Source organism: Nannobrachium achirus (assembly GCF_963921795.1).
Source record: "Nannobrachium achirus genome assembly, chromosome: 13".
Classification (NCBI taxonomy): domain Eukaryota; kingdom Metazoa; phylum Chordata; class Actinopteri; order Myctophiformes; family Myctophidae; genus Nannobrachium; species Nannobrachium achirus.
This window is the reverse complement of record NC_137833.1, coordinates 11,220,215-11,231,657: the sequence shown is the minus strand read 5'-3', so window position 1 is coordinate 11,231,657 and position 11,443 is coordinate 11,220,215. Positions and strand designations below refer to the sequence as shown.

Below are 11,443 nucleotides of genomic sequence, written 5' to 3'. Positions count from 1 at the left end.
ACTCGGTTACTCGTTATGTGAAAGTCCTATGACGTCTGACATCATACAATCGCTTTCATGCCCATTTCCCATATATGGAGATCCCTGTCTGTCGAACCAACCGTGTGCTGTGAGACCCCCTTCACGCGTCCGTGCGTGTCAGTATCTGTCTCTCAGTCCTTGTCCCCTTTTATGGGCATAAAAGGGATTATATTAGTGTGGTTGCCCTAACAGGGCATCATGATGATCCAGTCGTCTCCATGTATGGATATCCAGGGTTTGATCTTTGCTGAGGTGATGTCACGTGATGTCACGTGATGTCACAATGTTAGCAAAATTGAGGCGTTACAGGCGTTACAAAAGGATGTACGGACAAGATGTGCCGGTTCTCATGGTTAACTGCGACCTACTGTCGCAATAGGAGGGAGTCAAGGTGACTGTGTTGTTGAAATCAAATGAACTGTGCTCACATGAATAGTTTCCGTTCCCGACTTGCTGTTTGAATGATAATGTCTACTTATGTTTTTCTTTAGTCCAACAAGCTGATATTTTGGGTCAGATAGTGATGATGTTAGTTCTTATTAGTTCACACATTATTTTGTACTTGATTGGATTTTAGATTTGTATTGTACTTGTACTATGACGTCAGAGTATAGTTATGCCCATATATGGCGTTCCAATATGTGCCATTTGAAAATAGCAGATATACAAGCTCACAATGCTGTAGATCTGCTGTTTTCAAAAGATTTGTATACATTTGACAACCTGAAATGGGACATAATGCATGATGAGTGCTTTTTCTTTTGGTACTTTAAGTACATTTTTATGACAAATTGCCAATTTTACAAGTACATTTTGAAATATGAATTGAAAATTTTAAAATACTTCAAATAGCCGATCTACATCGACACATTGTGAGCTTGTAGATCAGCTTATAAATAGTAAAAAATGTTTTTTCAAAATAGTAAAACATGGCAAAAGAGTTTAGGGATAAGGGGCAAGGCATGGGCAAAAATATGGCGCATATAGCCTACAAACATTCTTCAGTGGCTCAGGAGGTAGAGCGGCAGTCTTGGAATCCGAAGGTTCCAAGTTCAATTCCCACCTCCTCCTGACTGCGTGTCGAAGTGTCCTTGAGCAAGAAAACCTGCTCCTGATGAGCAGGTTGGAGGACCATTTCCTCTGCCATCAGCCTGTGAATCCCATGCACTTTACAATGTATTTCACATTCACCGAATGTGTCGGTGAACGTGAAATACATTGTAAAGCGCGCCAGAGAAAAGCACTATATGAATGCAGTCCATTTACTGTTATATTATAATGAAAATAGATGATTGTAGATCTCCAACATTCACTGTCTTACATTTTCAAATTTTTTAGTTCTTTAGTTTGTTTGTTTTATAAATATGGATATTTGTATTGTATGTCTGACATAATTTTAGATTTTTTTTGTAACTTCCATTGACATGCTTTGATTTATTCATTTATTTATATATATATTTATAATTTGTAAAATCTTTTGCCATAATGTTATTTATTTTTTGGGGGGTAAAAGTGAACATTTATTTGCAGGAATCGCGACCGAAAATAACAGTTTGGGACACACTGCTGCAGGTAGTCAGACCTGTGGTCACTGTGGGGATGGCCTGTCTGACCACTACTAGCCTGTCCTGCCTGTTTGCATCCAGCCCTCATATTAACCAATGAGAAAATAATACTTTGACTCTATCAAGGTTCGTTATAGTCTCACACACACACACACACACGCACGCACGCATGCACACACACACACACACACACACACACACACACACACACACACACACACACACACACACTGGCATGCCTTCATAAAGATTTAAGTTAAATATTTCAAACAAATATAGAACACATATGTGAACAAAAATGAATAGACGTACTACTGTAGGTTACTCATCAGTGTTTACATGAAACATCCTGTATCATAAGTTAGGTTTCTACACCGTTTCTCTAGGGATGGAAGATGGTCTCTAGAAGAGGATCCTATCTGTCTGTGTGTCCAGAGGAAACCTCGCCCGATCAGAGTCAAAATATACATTTTGAAACATTTAACTTTCATTTCTAATGAGGAAATTCAATGTAGATCTGAACTGAAGACATACGTCCGAGATCCACGTTCATTGGAGCTTTCAAAAACGGCAGCCTGACATCGTTCATATATCTGGATTCTATGTCACGACGACATCGCAAGACTGTGCGGACAAGAATAAAAGGAAAAACAGTAAACACGTGAAGGCCACAGATATCATCACGATGTCTATGTACAACATCTCGTTCTCGGAGGAGGTGTCCTGAGCGGGGGCGGCGGGTTCACTTTGAGCTGTTTGCCTCGAGCTCCGTATGGACTCCGCCAATCTCCGGCTGGACTGTTCTCCCTCCTGGCTACCGTCCGGGAAGGCGTGCTTATAGAAACAGTTTGAGCCAAACAGGCAATTCCCCCGGCCCTCGTCGAAATATAGACACGGTTTACTCCCCATGTCGTCCTTGTACTTCTGGATGAGCTTCTGCTTCTCGTCCTTGTCCTCGACCCAGTACTCGCTCGGAATGACAAAGTTGGACGTGACTCGACACCTGTAGCAGGACTTGATGACGTTGCTCTTGAACTGCTTGGCGCTCCGCCACTTGCGGATGCAGCGGAGGCAGTAGCAGTGGCTGCAGTTGGAGAGGACTCCGAAGCGGCGCTCGCTGGGGTTGGCCTTCTCGAACACCACCTCCATGCACAGGCCGCACGTCATGTCCTTGCTGCGCTGGATGGCGAAGGAGATCTCCATGTCCTTCTCGTGGGCCTCGATGCAAGCCTTGGTGTGCTTCGCGCGCTGGGTATTGTCGATGGGGTGGAGCACCTGCAGGCCACACATGTCGCACACCTCAAAGTGACGGTACGAGCAACTGCGCTCGTAGCCGCACTTGCCCAGCGCAGCGGCACGCGGACACAGCTGGTTCTTCGGTTCTTTGTCATTCGCGGTCTTATCGAAAACATCAAAGTGAAGAGGGGCGGGCCTCTTCGCTTTCACAGCCTCACCCCGTCCGCTGTAGGGCTGCCCAGGTACAAACTCTGCAGCATAAGGACTCAGCTTCTTCCTCATTTCCCTGAAGCTCACCGTCTGAGATTGAGAGCTACAGTCTTCTGTACATGCATCTGGCTGCTCCTGGTCAGACTGAGTCGCAGTGCTGCCCATCTCTGCGGGCGTGAGGGTAGCTAGCGAGGCTTCAGCTGCCGTTTCAGCATCGTCACCTAGCAGCTCATCATCGTCACCTAGCAGCTCATCATCATCGCCTAGTACCTTATCATCCTGAGGAAGATAGTTGAGTATAAGTCTAGTCCTGACCTCGTCCTCCAGGGTCATGTCAAGATGTGAAGCACCTGAAGTATCTGTAGCTCAAGCAACGAAACTGCAAACTGCAAACTGCAAATGAACCAGATTTCCCTCGAAAACAAGGTTTTATCTTTGGCGGTACTGACGTCAGAGTTGTTCCAGCCTTGTGATTGGCTGGCAGGCATGTCATCAAGGATTCAAATATAGGGCACACATACTGTAATTTACCTCTCTTGTATATTAGCCTGCAGTACATTCTTTATGACAAATAAAGGGGGGGTCCCCAGCAAAAGGAGTTAATTTAGCATCTCAATAATTCTAAACACTAGTTTAAGGGCTTTCCTGTGTAAGCTGATCTAAGGTAATGTTAGGCTTGCAGGGTTATCATTTTATCACATTTTGGTACAGGCCTGAGTATGATTAAACAATCAAACCTAGTGTGAAGTGCTACTTATGTTGTGATGTCATAGTGATAAAATTGCCATCCTGAATCGTGATTGGACGTACAACAAACATTGAGCCAGAATGCAGGACAAATCTAGGCCAGATGCAAGCCAGGTTTCAGAACCAACGTCTGGCCCGGACATATTTTGAGATTGGGCGTTTTGTACACCTATTGTTTGGTGAGGGGTGCTATTTATGAGTTGATTTCATCAAGCGTCCCACTAAGCAATCACAACGCGTCCTCTGAAGCTTGTTCAACGGCGTATAAGAAACTTTGAGCGCTGACATTTTAGAGGACGTTTTACCTCAGTTTTGGACTGGACAACAAACTGTTTGTGAAAGGATGTAGGCCTGATGTATTTATGAGTTAATGTCGTTAAGCATCCTGCTAAATCTGGCTAATTTGGGATGAGGCGGGATATACGTGATGTGACGACAAAACCTTGAGCCATTTGTGTGAGAATGTAGGCCAGATCTAGGCCACACTTCAGAGCCCGGATACATTTTTACACCTATAGGGGCCTTTTCCACCAAAAGAACCTTGGTTCAAGAACCAGTGCCGTTCAACTTTCTTGGAACCTTGGTTCGTTCTTGCGAACCTGCTGCGAACCGGCTTGCGTTTCCACCAGATTGAACCAGAGGAACCAAGGATTCTGTGGTTCCTGTTGGTTCTTGGTGGAAAAGCTCACCTCTGGTTCATCCCATAGGCGGGAGAAAGAACCCGAACCGGTCCTTTGCTAGTCGAAAAGCACATCTAGTGTGAAGTGAGGGGTGCTACTTATTTAAGAGATAATTTCATAAGTGTCCCACTAGCCAATCACAACGCATCCTGCAAAGCTTGGCCATTGGGACCCTGTCGGGACAACGCCAAATGTAGGAGCTATACAGTAGCTCCTGTTCCAGGAGCACCGCTCAATAATAAACAGCTAAAATAAATGAATAAAAGATTGTAAATAAAAGATTATACAAATAATAAAAGAGGACCTGCTGTCTGCAATTTGCAACTGGACCTAGACAAGTCCTCTAGCTTGCCAAAAGAAATACGTATGTGCAATGTGCTTGCAGACTTGCAGCCACAGACCAAACGTTTGCGTGGCTGCATTATGCAAGTGCACGCATGCAAACTGGGCTACATTATTACTGCGGTTTGTCTGTTCCTTGTCTTCCAGCGACAGGATTATGTAGAGCAGTGGTTCTCAACATAGGGTCCAGGAACTCCCAGGGGCATCCAGAGGATAAATCAGGAAAGGCAGGGAACAAAATGGACCCTTACAGGTCTGTAACTCTGGGAGAGCATACATGTATCCGTTTGATCCCATTTGTGCACTCTCAGAGGTAAATTAATATAGATGGGAGTGGCAGAGTAGAGAAAAAACGGTATGAAATGTAGATCTGTGGCCTTTTGCATACCAAACAGGGAGTCCTTGAAATGAAAAAGGTTGAGAATCACTGATATAAGAGTGACCGTGCTGTGGGAGAGGTTGGGTTGGCGGTTTGAGAGAACGAACCCTATGAAAAGGCATAGAAGGGATATGGATGGATGGATGGATGGATGGATGGATGGAGAGAGTGGTAGAGAATGAAGAGAAAAGAGGGGTTCATTCTTTGCCCGTGGTAAGGAGTTGCAGGGCTTTCTCCAGGTTCTGAATGGCAGTGGGGACGTCCTCATACTGCAGGGCACTGCCGGCGTACTTACAGTACTTCTGGGCCCGGGCGAAGTCCTCTGGCCTGAGATGCACATGGCCCCCCAGGTTGACAGGGGGCACAGATCTGTCCATGGGCACCAGATTGAAGGACTCTCCAGGCGTGTTGGCTGGCACGTGGGCACCCCCCGGTGGTGGGAGGTGGATGTCGTTGTAATTGGTCGGATTGGGCCAGACCGCCCCGGATCCCGAACTCATGCTGAAGCCAATGTCGGGGGCCGGGCCCTGGTTGCCCTGGGGATACGGAGGAGCAGATTCTCCCGCGAGGGAACCTCCATATGAGGGCCCGGGAGGTGAAAAAGCTCCACCCTCTGCACCATACAACTCGTCCGCCTCCTCATCCTGCTCCACGTCGACGGGCCCGGACTGTGGCGTCTCTCCGCTCTTCAGACAGTTGTGGATGTAGGAGGACTTCCAGCGTGAGTACTTCCTGTGCTGGACGTTCTCGTCCGACAGCTCCCCGAATACCGTGAGGACGTCTATGAGCAGGCTGGCGGTGTAGAAGGCCTTGACCATGTTCTTGTGGAAGTGCCCAGAGCGGTCCTCGTTGTCGGCATAGAGGAACAGCTTCAATGCGTAGTTCTCGATGTGGGCGTTCCCCACCACCTCCTGACTGATGGAGTCGTTGCCGCCCAGCTCTTTCTTCATCGACTCAAGCTGGTCCATGAGCTTGACAAGGAACTTTAGGCACTCTGGTGTTTCACTGTCCAACTTCATGCCCGCTTGCATAGCATACAGACGACAGTAGTAGGACACGACTGGATCCCGATTTTCATGCTCCTGTGCGGTGCGCAGATATTGTTGAATGCCCTTGAGCTGGGGCGGTAGGGCCATGATCTATATATCTATTTATAAAGTCTGGAATGAATGCAACCTTTTTATTTCAGATCCTGAACTCTTGCTGGCAGATTGGTTGAAACACTTGCCCATAAATGGAGGTCCCCGGACTCTCCCAAGCTGATTGGTTGAAACGCCTGCCCATGTATGGAGTTCCCCAACTCTCTCAAGTTGCATTGGTTGTCATTGACGTGATGTCAGACGTATTATGTGAAATATTAGTGTGAAGGTACTTACTGTAACTGGCGCACAAGAACTTTGTCGCTGATCTGTCCAGGGGTTTGCTAGATTACCTCTGAGTGCACGGGTACACTCTCTTAGACGGCGTAAAAAACAAGTGATTTGGAGGCTGGGGGAAAGAAATGGGGGCGTCCGTCAAGCTGAAGCAGGACATGCCTCCTCCGGGAGGTTACGCCCCCATCGATTATAAGAGAAACCTGCCCAAGCGAGGGCTCTCCGGCTACAGCATGTTTGGCGTGGGAGTGGGCCTGATGCTGTTCGGCTACTGGAGGCTGTTCAGTTGGAACAGGGAGAGGCGGAGGCTGCAGGTGGAGGAGCTGGAGGCCAGGGTGGCGCTGATGCCGCTGCTGCAGGCGGAGCACGACCGGCGCGGGCTGCGCATGCTGAGGGAGAACCTGGAGGAGGAGGCCGTCGTCATGAAGGACGTGCCGGGCTGGAAGGTCGGGGAGAGCGTCTTCCACACGGACCGCTGGGTGCCCCCGCTCTCGCAGGAGCTGTACAACCTCAGGCCCCGCGAGGAGCTCTTGCACGAGCGCTTCGGGTTCCGCTGGTACGTGTAGCAGACCACAGCCTCCATGTGGCCTCCCCTGCAAGTAACAAGACAATCTTGTAAAACAAATGTTGCAGCCCAACAGGGATGTGCAGAGAATGTTAGAGAGGCAGGGGCTGACATTTCTAAATTTCGCGTTGTGAGCTTGGAGGTCGGCTCTTTTCGATGCTTGATTTCTATCAGAGAGGGCAATTCTTTCAACATGAGATGCGGCATTCAAGTTCAGGAGAATTTGGACAAGGCAATTCTCTTCTATGCTGCCTTCAGGTATGGCATGGAAAGAGGGCATTTGCATTTCTTTCACCAGAGTAAAAACTGCATTCATGGTCTGGATGGCACTTTGTACAGATGGGTAAAAGGGCAAGGGCTCAAGCCCCCTTTGATGTCTGTGTGTGCACGTGCCTGCAGCCCAGTCATTGACGATACGCCGCATACACGAAAGGTGGTATGTGTAGTAGGCATCATGATTTCAAATCAATACAGAATCGTGATTGTTTCAAACTTTGCCAAAAAGAAACAGATCTATAAGCTCACAACGCATCCAATGCCATCAGTATATGCATTCCCCATTGTGTGGCCATAATATGGAGCCGACTGATTTTTTGCATCTTATGCCATGAGACACATTGAGTAGCATTTTGATGTAGCTGGAGGTGCTAGCATGGTCAAGAGTCAGCAAGAGTCCGGAGGGCACTTTTGTTGACAAAAGTGGACATTTTTCCCAAAAATCTTGTTTTTTGATTTACTATTTCCTTGAGGAACCTCACAGCTCCCTCTGGTAGGATTTCATCCAGTTTACTGATGTGCTATCAAAACCAATCGCCCTTAGCGAATAGGGCGAGCCAATACATACATTTAAGCTTTTCAAAAAGAATTTAAGTTTTGAAGCTTTTGCCCCTGGCAACAAGTTTAGAACAAATAGGGGTCTTTAAACAAGGTTTGAAAGCTGCTTGGTTGAATTTAGCCATTACAATACTATGGCTATTCAAGGTAATCTAATCTAATCCCAAACTTCACGTTGTGAGATTGTAGATCAGCCATTTTCACTACTTTACTTCCTTAATGTACTTTAATGGAATTTTGAAAAATATTGGGATTTCTTTAAATTGAGAATTGGCGATTTCTTTGAAAGCTTTTGAAATAATTGAAAGGCATATTTCACTTGCGACACACAAATTGGTCCCAATGCCAGGGAAACTGATCTAATCTGTTAAACTGAATATAATATAATAGAATATCCAACACCAATAAGTTTTAACAATCAAGACTAACCAGGTTTCACTGATACAGTACAAGCATTTTTTCACCAGTTGAGTACCACTGACAAGGGTTAGTTGAAGCTCAGCTGGGCCTCAAAAGGGAAAAGACAAAACGTTTATAAACTAGTCAAATTAAGGACAAAGACAAATTGACTGCTCATACCCATTGCATTTAATCACAAGTTAAAAGTGACACCCATTACATTTAATCACAAGTGAGACAAATCCCAGAAATGAAAGAAAATCAAAGTCTTTTCTACACATTCCATAACTTCCAGCCAATGGCAAACCAGAAGACAAGAGTGGCCTAGTATTCTTCCCCCTCCTCGTCGTCCTCCCCGACACTCTCAGCGCCCACCTCTTCGTAATCCTTCTCCAGGGCGGCCATGTCCTCTCTAGCCTCAGAGAACTCCCCCTCCTCCATGCCCTCGCCGACATACCAGTGGACGAAGGCCCGTTTGGCATACATCAGGTCAAACTTGTGGTCAAGGCGAGCCCAGGCCTCGGCGATGGCTGTGGTGTTGCTGAGCATGCACACGGCCCTCTCGACCTTGGCCAGGTCTCCTCCAGGAACCACCGTGGGAGGCTGGTAGTTAATGCCCACCTTGAAGCCTGTGGGGCACCAGTCCACAAACTGGATGCTGCGTCTGGTCTTTATTGCAGCGATGGCAGAGTTGACATCTTTGGGCACCACATCTCCACGGTACAGAAGACAGCAGGCCATGTATTTACCATGACGGGGATCACACTTCACCATCTGATTGGCCGGCTCAAAGCAGGCGTTCGTGATCTGGGCAACAGACAGCTGCTCATGATAGGCCTTCTCTGCGGAGATGACTGGAGCGTAGGTGGTCAGAGGGAAGTGGATACGAGGGTACGGCACCAAGTTGGTCTGGAACTCCGTCAGGTCGACATTCAGGGCTCCGTCAAAGCGAAGGGAGGCGGTGATCGAAGACACAATTTGACTGACGAGCCTGTTGAGGTTGGTGTAGGACGGCCTCTCCACGTCCAGGTTCCTGCGGCAGATGTCAAAGATGGCCTCGTTGTCCACCATGAAGGCACAGTCTGAGTGTTCCAGGGTGGTGTGGGTGGTCAGGATGGCGTTGTAGGGCTCCACTACAGCCGTGGACACCTGGGGAGCCGGGTAGACGGCAAACTCCAGTTTGGACTTCTTCCCATAGTCCACAGAGAGCCTCTCCATCAGGAGGGAAGCAAACCCCGAGCCGGTGCCACCACCGAAGCTGTGGAAGATGAGAAACCCTTGCAGGCCAGTGCACTGGTCAGCCTGAAAAAAAATACGTTCCTTTAATCAGTTAAAAAAAGACTTTCCTTTAATCAGTTAACGCTGAATTTAAGCGGTTTGCTAAAAAGACTCATTAAGGCCCTCACCAGCTTGCGAATCCTGTCCAAGACCAGGTCAATGACCTCCTTGCCGATGGTGTAGTGTCCTCGGGCGTAGTTGTTGGCTGCATCCTCCTTTCCTGTGATCATCTGTTCAGGGTGGAACAGCTGGCGGTACGTTCCTGAACGGATCTCATCTGTGAATGGAAGTTTTAAAGAAAACGGTTGGTAAATCATACTTATTTTCATTAAAGGAAAACGGCATCCCACGAAGCCTTACAGTATAAAGATTTTAGTTTTTGCATCATTCCTGAGCGTTCAATACTGACAGTGTCTGCCGCAGTAGGAAACCAATGCAAAACTATAACTCCAAAACAACTCGCAGTGTAATCGCTGAGCCTACTGATTGAATTTGAGCCAGGTTCAAGAAAGTTTGAACCTCGTCTCCCATTAACCTCAATAGACAAATTTGGATTTTCGACTCTGGAATGAGACAAAAACTAAGTAAAGTTGCAAAGGATTAGTCAATGGTTTAACTGACCAATGACAGTGGGTTCCAGGTCAACAAAGATGGCTCTGGGGACATGCTTTCCTCCTCCAGTCTCGCTGAAGAAGGTGCTGAAGGAGTCCCCGCCTACGACGGTCTTATCACTGGGCATCTGGCCGTCAGGCTGGATGCCATGCTCCAGACAGTACAGCTCCCAGCAAGAGTTACCAATCTGGACTCCAGCTTGGCCAACATGGATGGAAATACATTCACGCTGCATAGAAAGGGAGGGTAATGTTAAAGGTGATATTATGCAGTTGGCGTTTCTTTCATTTCATTATATTCAGTCAGCAATGGGTTAAATGCTCCCCCCCAAAAAAAATCTGTCAGAAGCTGTCATTGGTTCAGAAATCATATGGTGTCCAGAAGCAACTAACCAATCAGGATAACTGGTTAAAACGCATTATTCTAGTATTATTCTGTGTCTATCATCTGGTTTTTGGTTTCATCTTGAGGTACACTGTAGACAGTTTTGAAAATTGGTGGCAAGACAGTTGTGTCTACAGGGCTACATGACTGGTTAAGAAAAGATGTTGTGGAAATCCCAACGAGCACAGGTAGGCCTATAGGTTTATCCTTGACCTTACTTCTAGTCAGACTGAATTACACATTTATGTTCTTTGGGGGAAATGCAGACTCTGATAATCACAGTTTAACAAACCAATTAGAAACAAACCCATGGTGTCCCCATGTTGGACCAATAATGGTAAAAATGGCTGATCTATAAAATCACATTTCTGAGCTTGCAAGTTGGCCATTTTGACTTGCAAGCCATTAGCAACAAGTTCACAGGTGTTGGCAATGCTACAAATGAGTACTTCCAATGAGTGTAGTGAGCCACAGGCACTCAGACATCAAATCTATCTGTAAAAGTGCCCTCTAGACCACAAATGCAGTTTTTTACTAGGTGGAAGAATTGCAAACGCCCTCTTTACATGCCATACCTGAAGGCAGCATTCACACTGTGTATATCCACACCACATCTCCAGTATTGCCTTTTTTATGCTTAGTTTAGTGTGTTATGAAGTGCCAAAAATAGCCAACCTCCAAGCTCACAACGCGTTGCAGCACGTTGTGAGCTTGGAGGTCTGCTATTTTCAATATCTTCACCACAAGGCCCTTTTAGAAATATCAGCCCCTGCCTCTCTAATACTCTCTGCACGTCCCTGGTGAGCCAACACAGTCAC

General features: G+C 46.8%; 3 protein-coding genes across 3 annotated transcripts; 1 reads left to right on the top strand and 2 right to left on the bottom strand.

The window, feature by feature from the left end:
- Window positions 1-5,377: 5,377 nt before the first annotated feature.
- LOC308297022 (vacuolar protein sorting-associated protein VTA1 homolog) lies at window positions 5,378-6,316 on the bottom strand (the record flags this gene model as incomplete). Its single annotated transcript, XM_080740402.1, has 1 exon — window positions 5,378-6,316. The coding sequence occupies one exon, from the start codon at window positions 6,314-6,316 to the stop codon at window positions 5,378-5,380; it is 939 nt and encodes a 312-aa protein (XP_080596528.1).
- A 365-nt stretch (window positions 6,317-6,681) lies between these two features.
- LOC308296632 (NADH dehydrogenase [ubiquinone] 1 alpha subcomplex subunit 13-like) lies at window positions 6,682-7,119 on the top strand (the record flags this gene model as incomplete). Its single annotated transcript, XM_080739962.1, has 1 exon — window positions 6,682-7,119. One exon carries the CDS (start codon window positions 6,682-6,684, stop codon window positions 7,117-7,119), a length of 438 nt encoding a protein of 145 aa, XP_080596088.1.
- A 1,556-nt stretch (window positions 7,120-8,675) lies between these two features.
- LOC308296948 (tubulin alpha-1B chain-like) lies at window positions 8,676-10,479 on the bottom strand (the record flags this gene model as incomplete). Its single annotated transcript, XM_080740306.1, has 3 exons — window positions 10,251-10,479; window positions 9,758-9,906; window positions 8,676-9,653 (listed from the first exon to the last, which is right to left on the bottom strand). The coding sequence occupies exons 1-3, from the start codon at window positions 10,474-10,476 to the stop codon at window positions 8,676-8,678; spliced, it is 1,353 nt and encodes a 450-aa protein (XP_080596432.1). The 5' UTR covers window positions 10,477-10,479.
- Window positions 10,480-11,443: the final 964 nt, after the last annotated feature.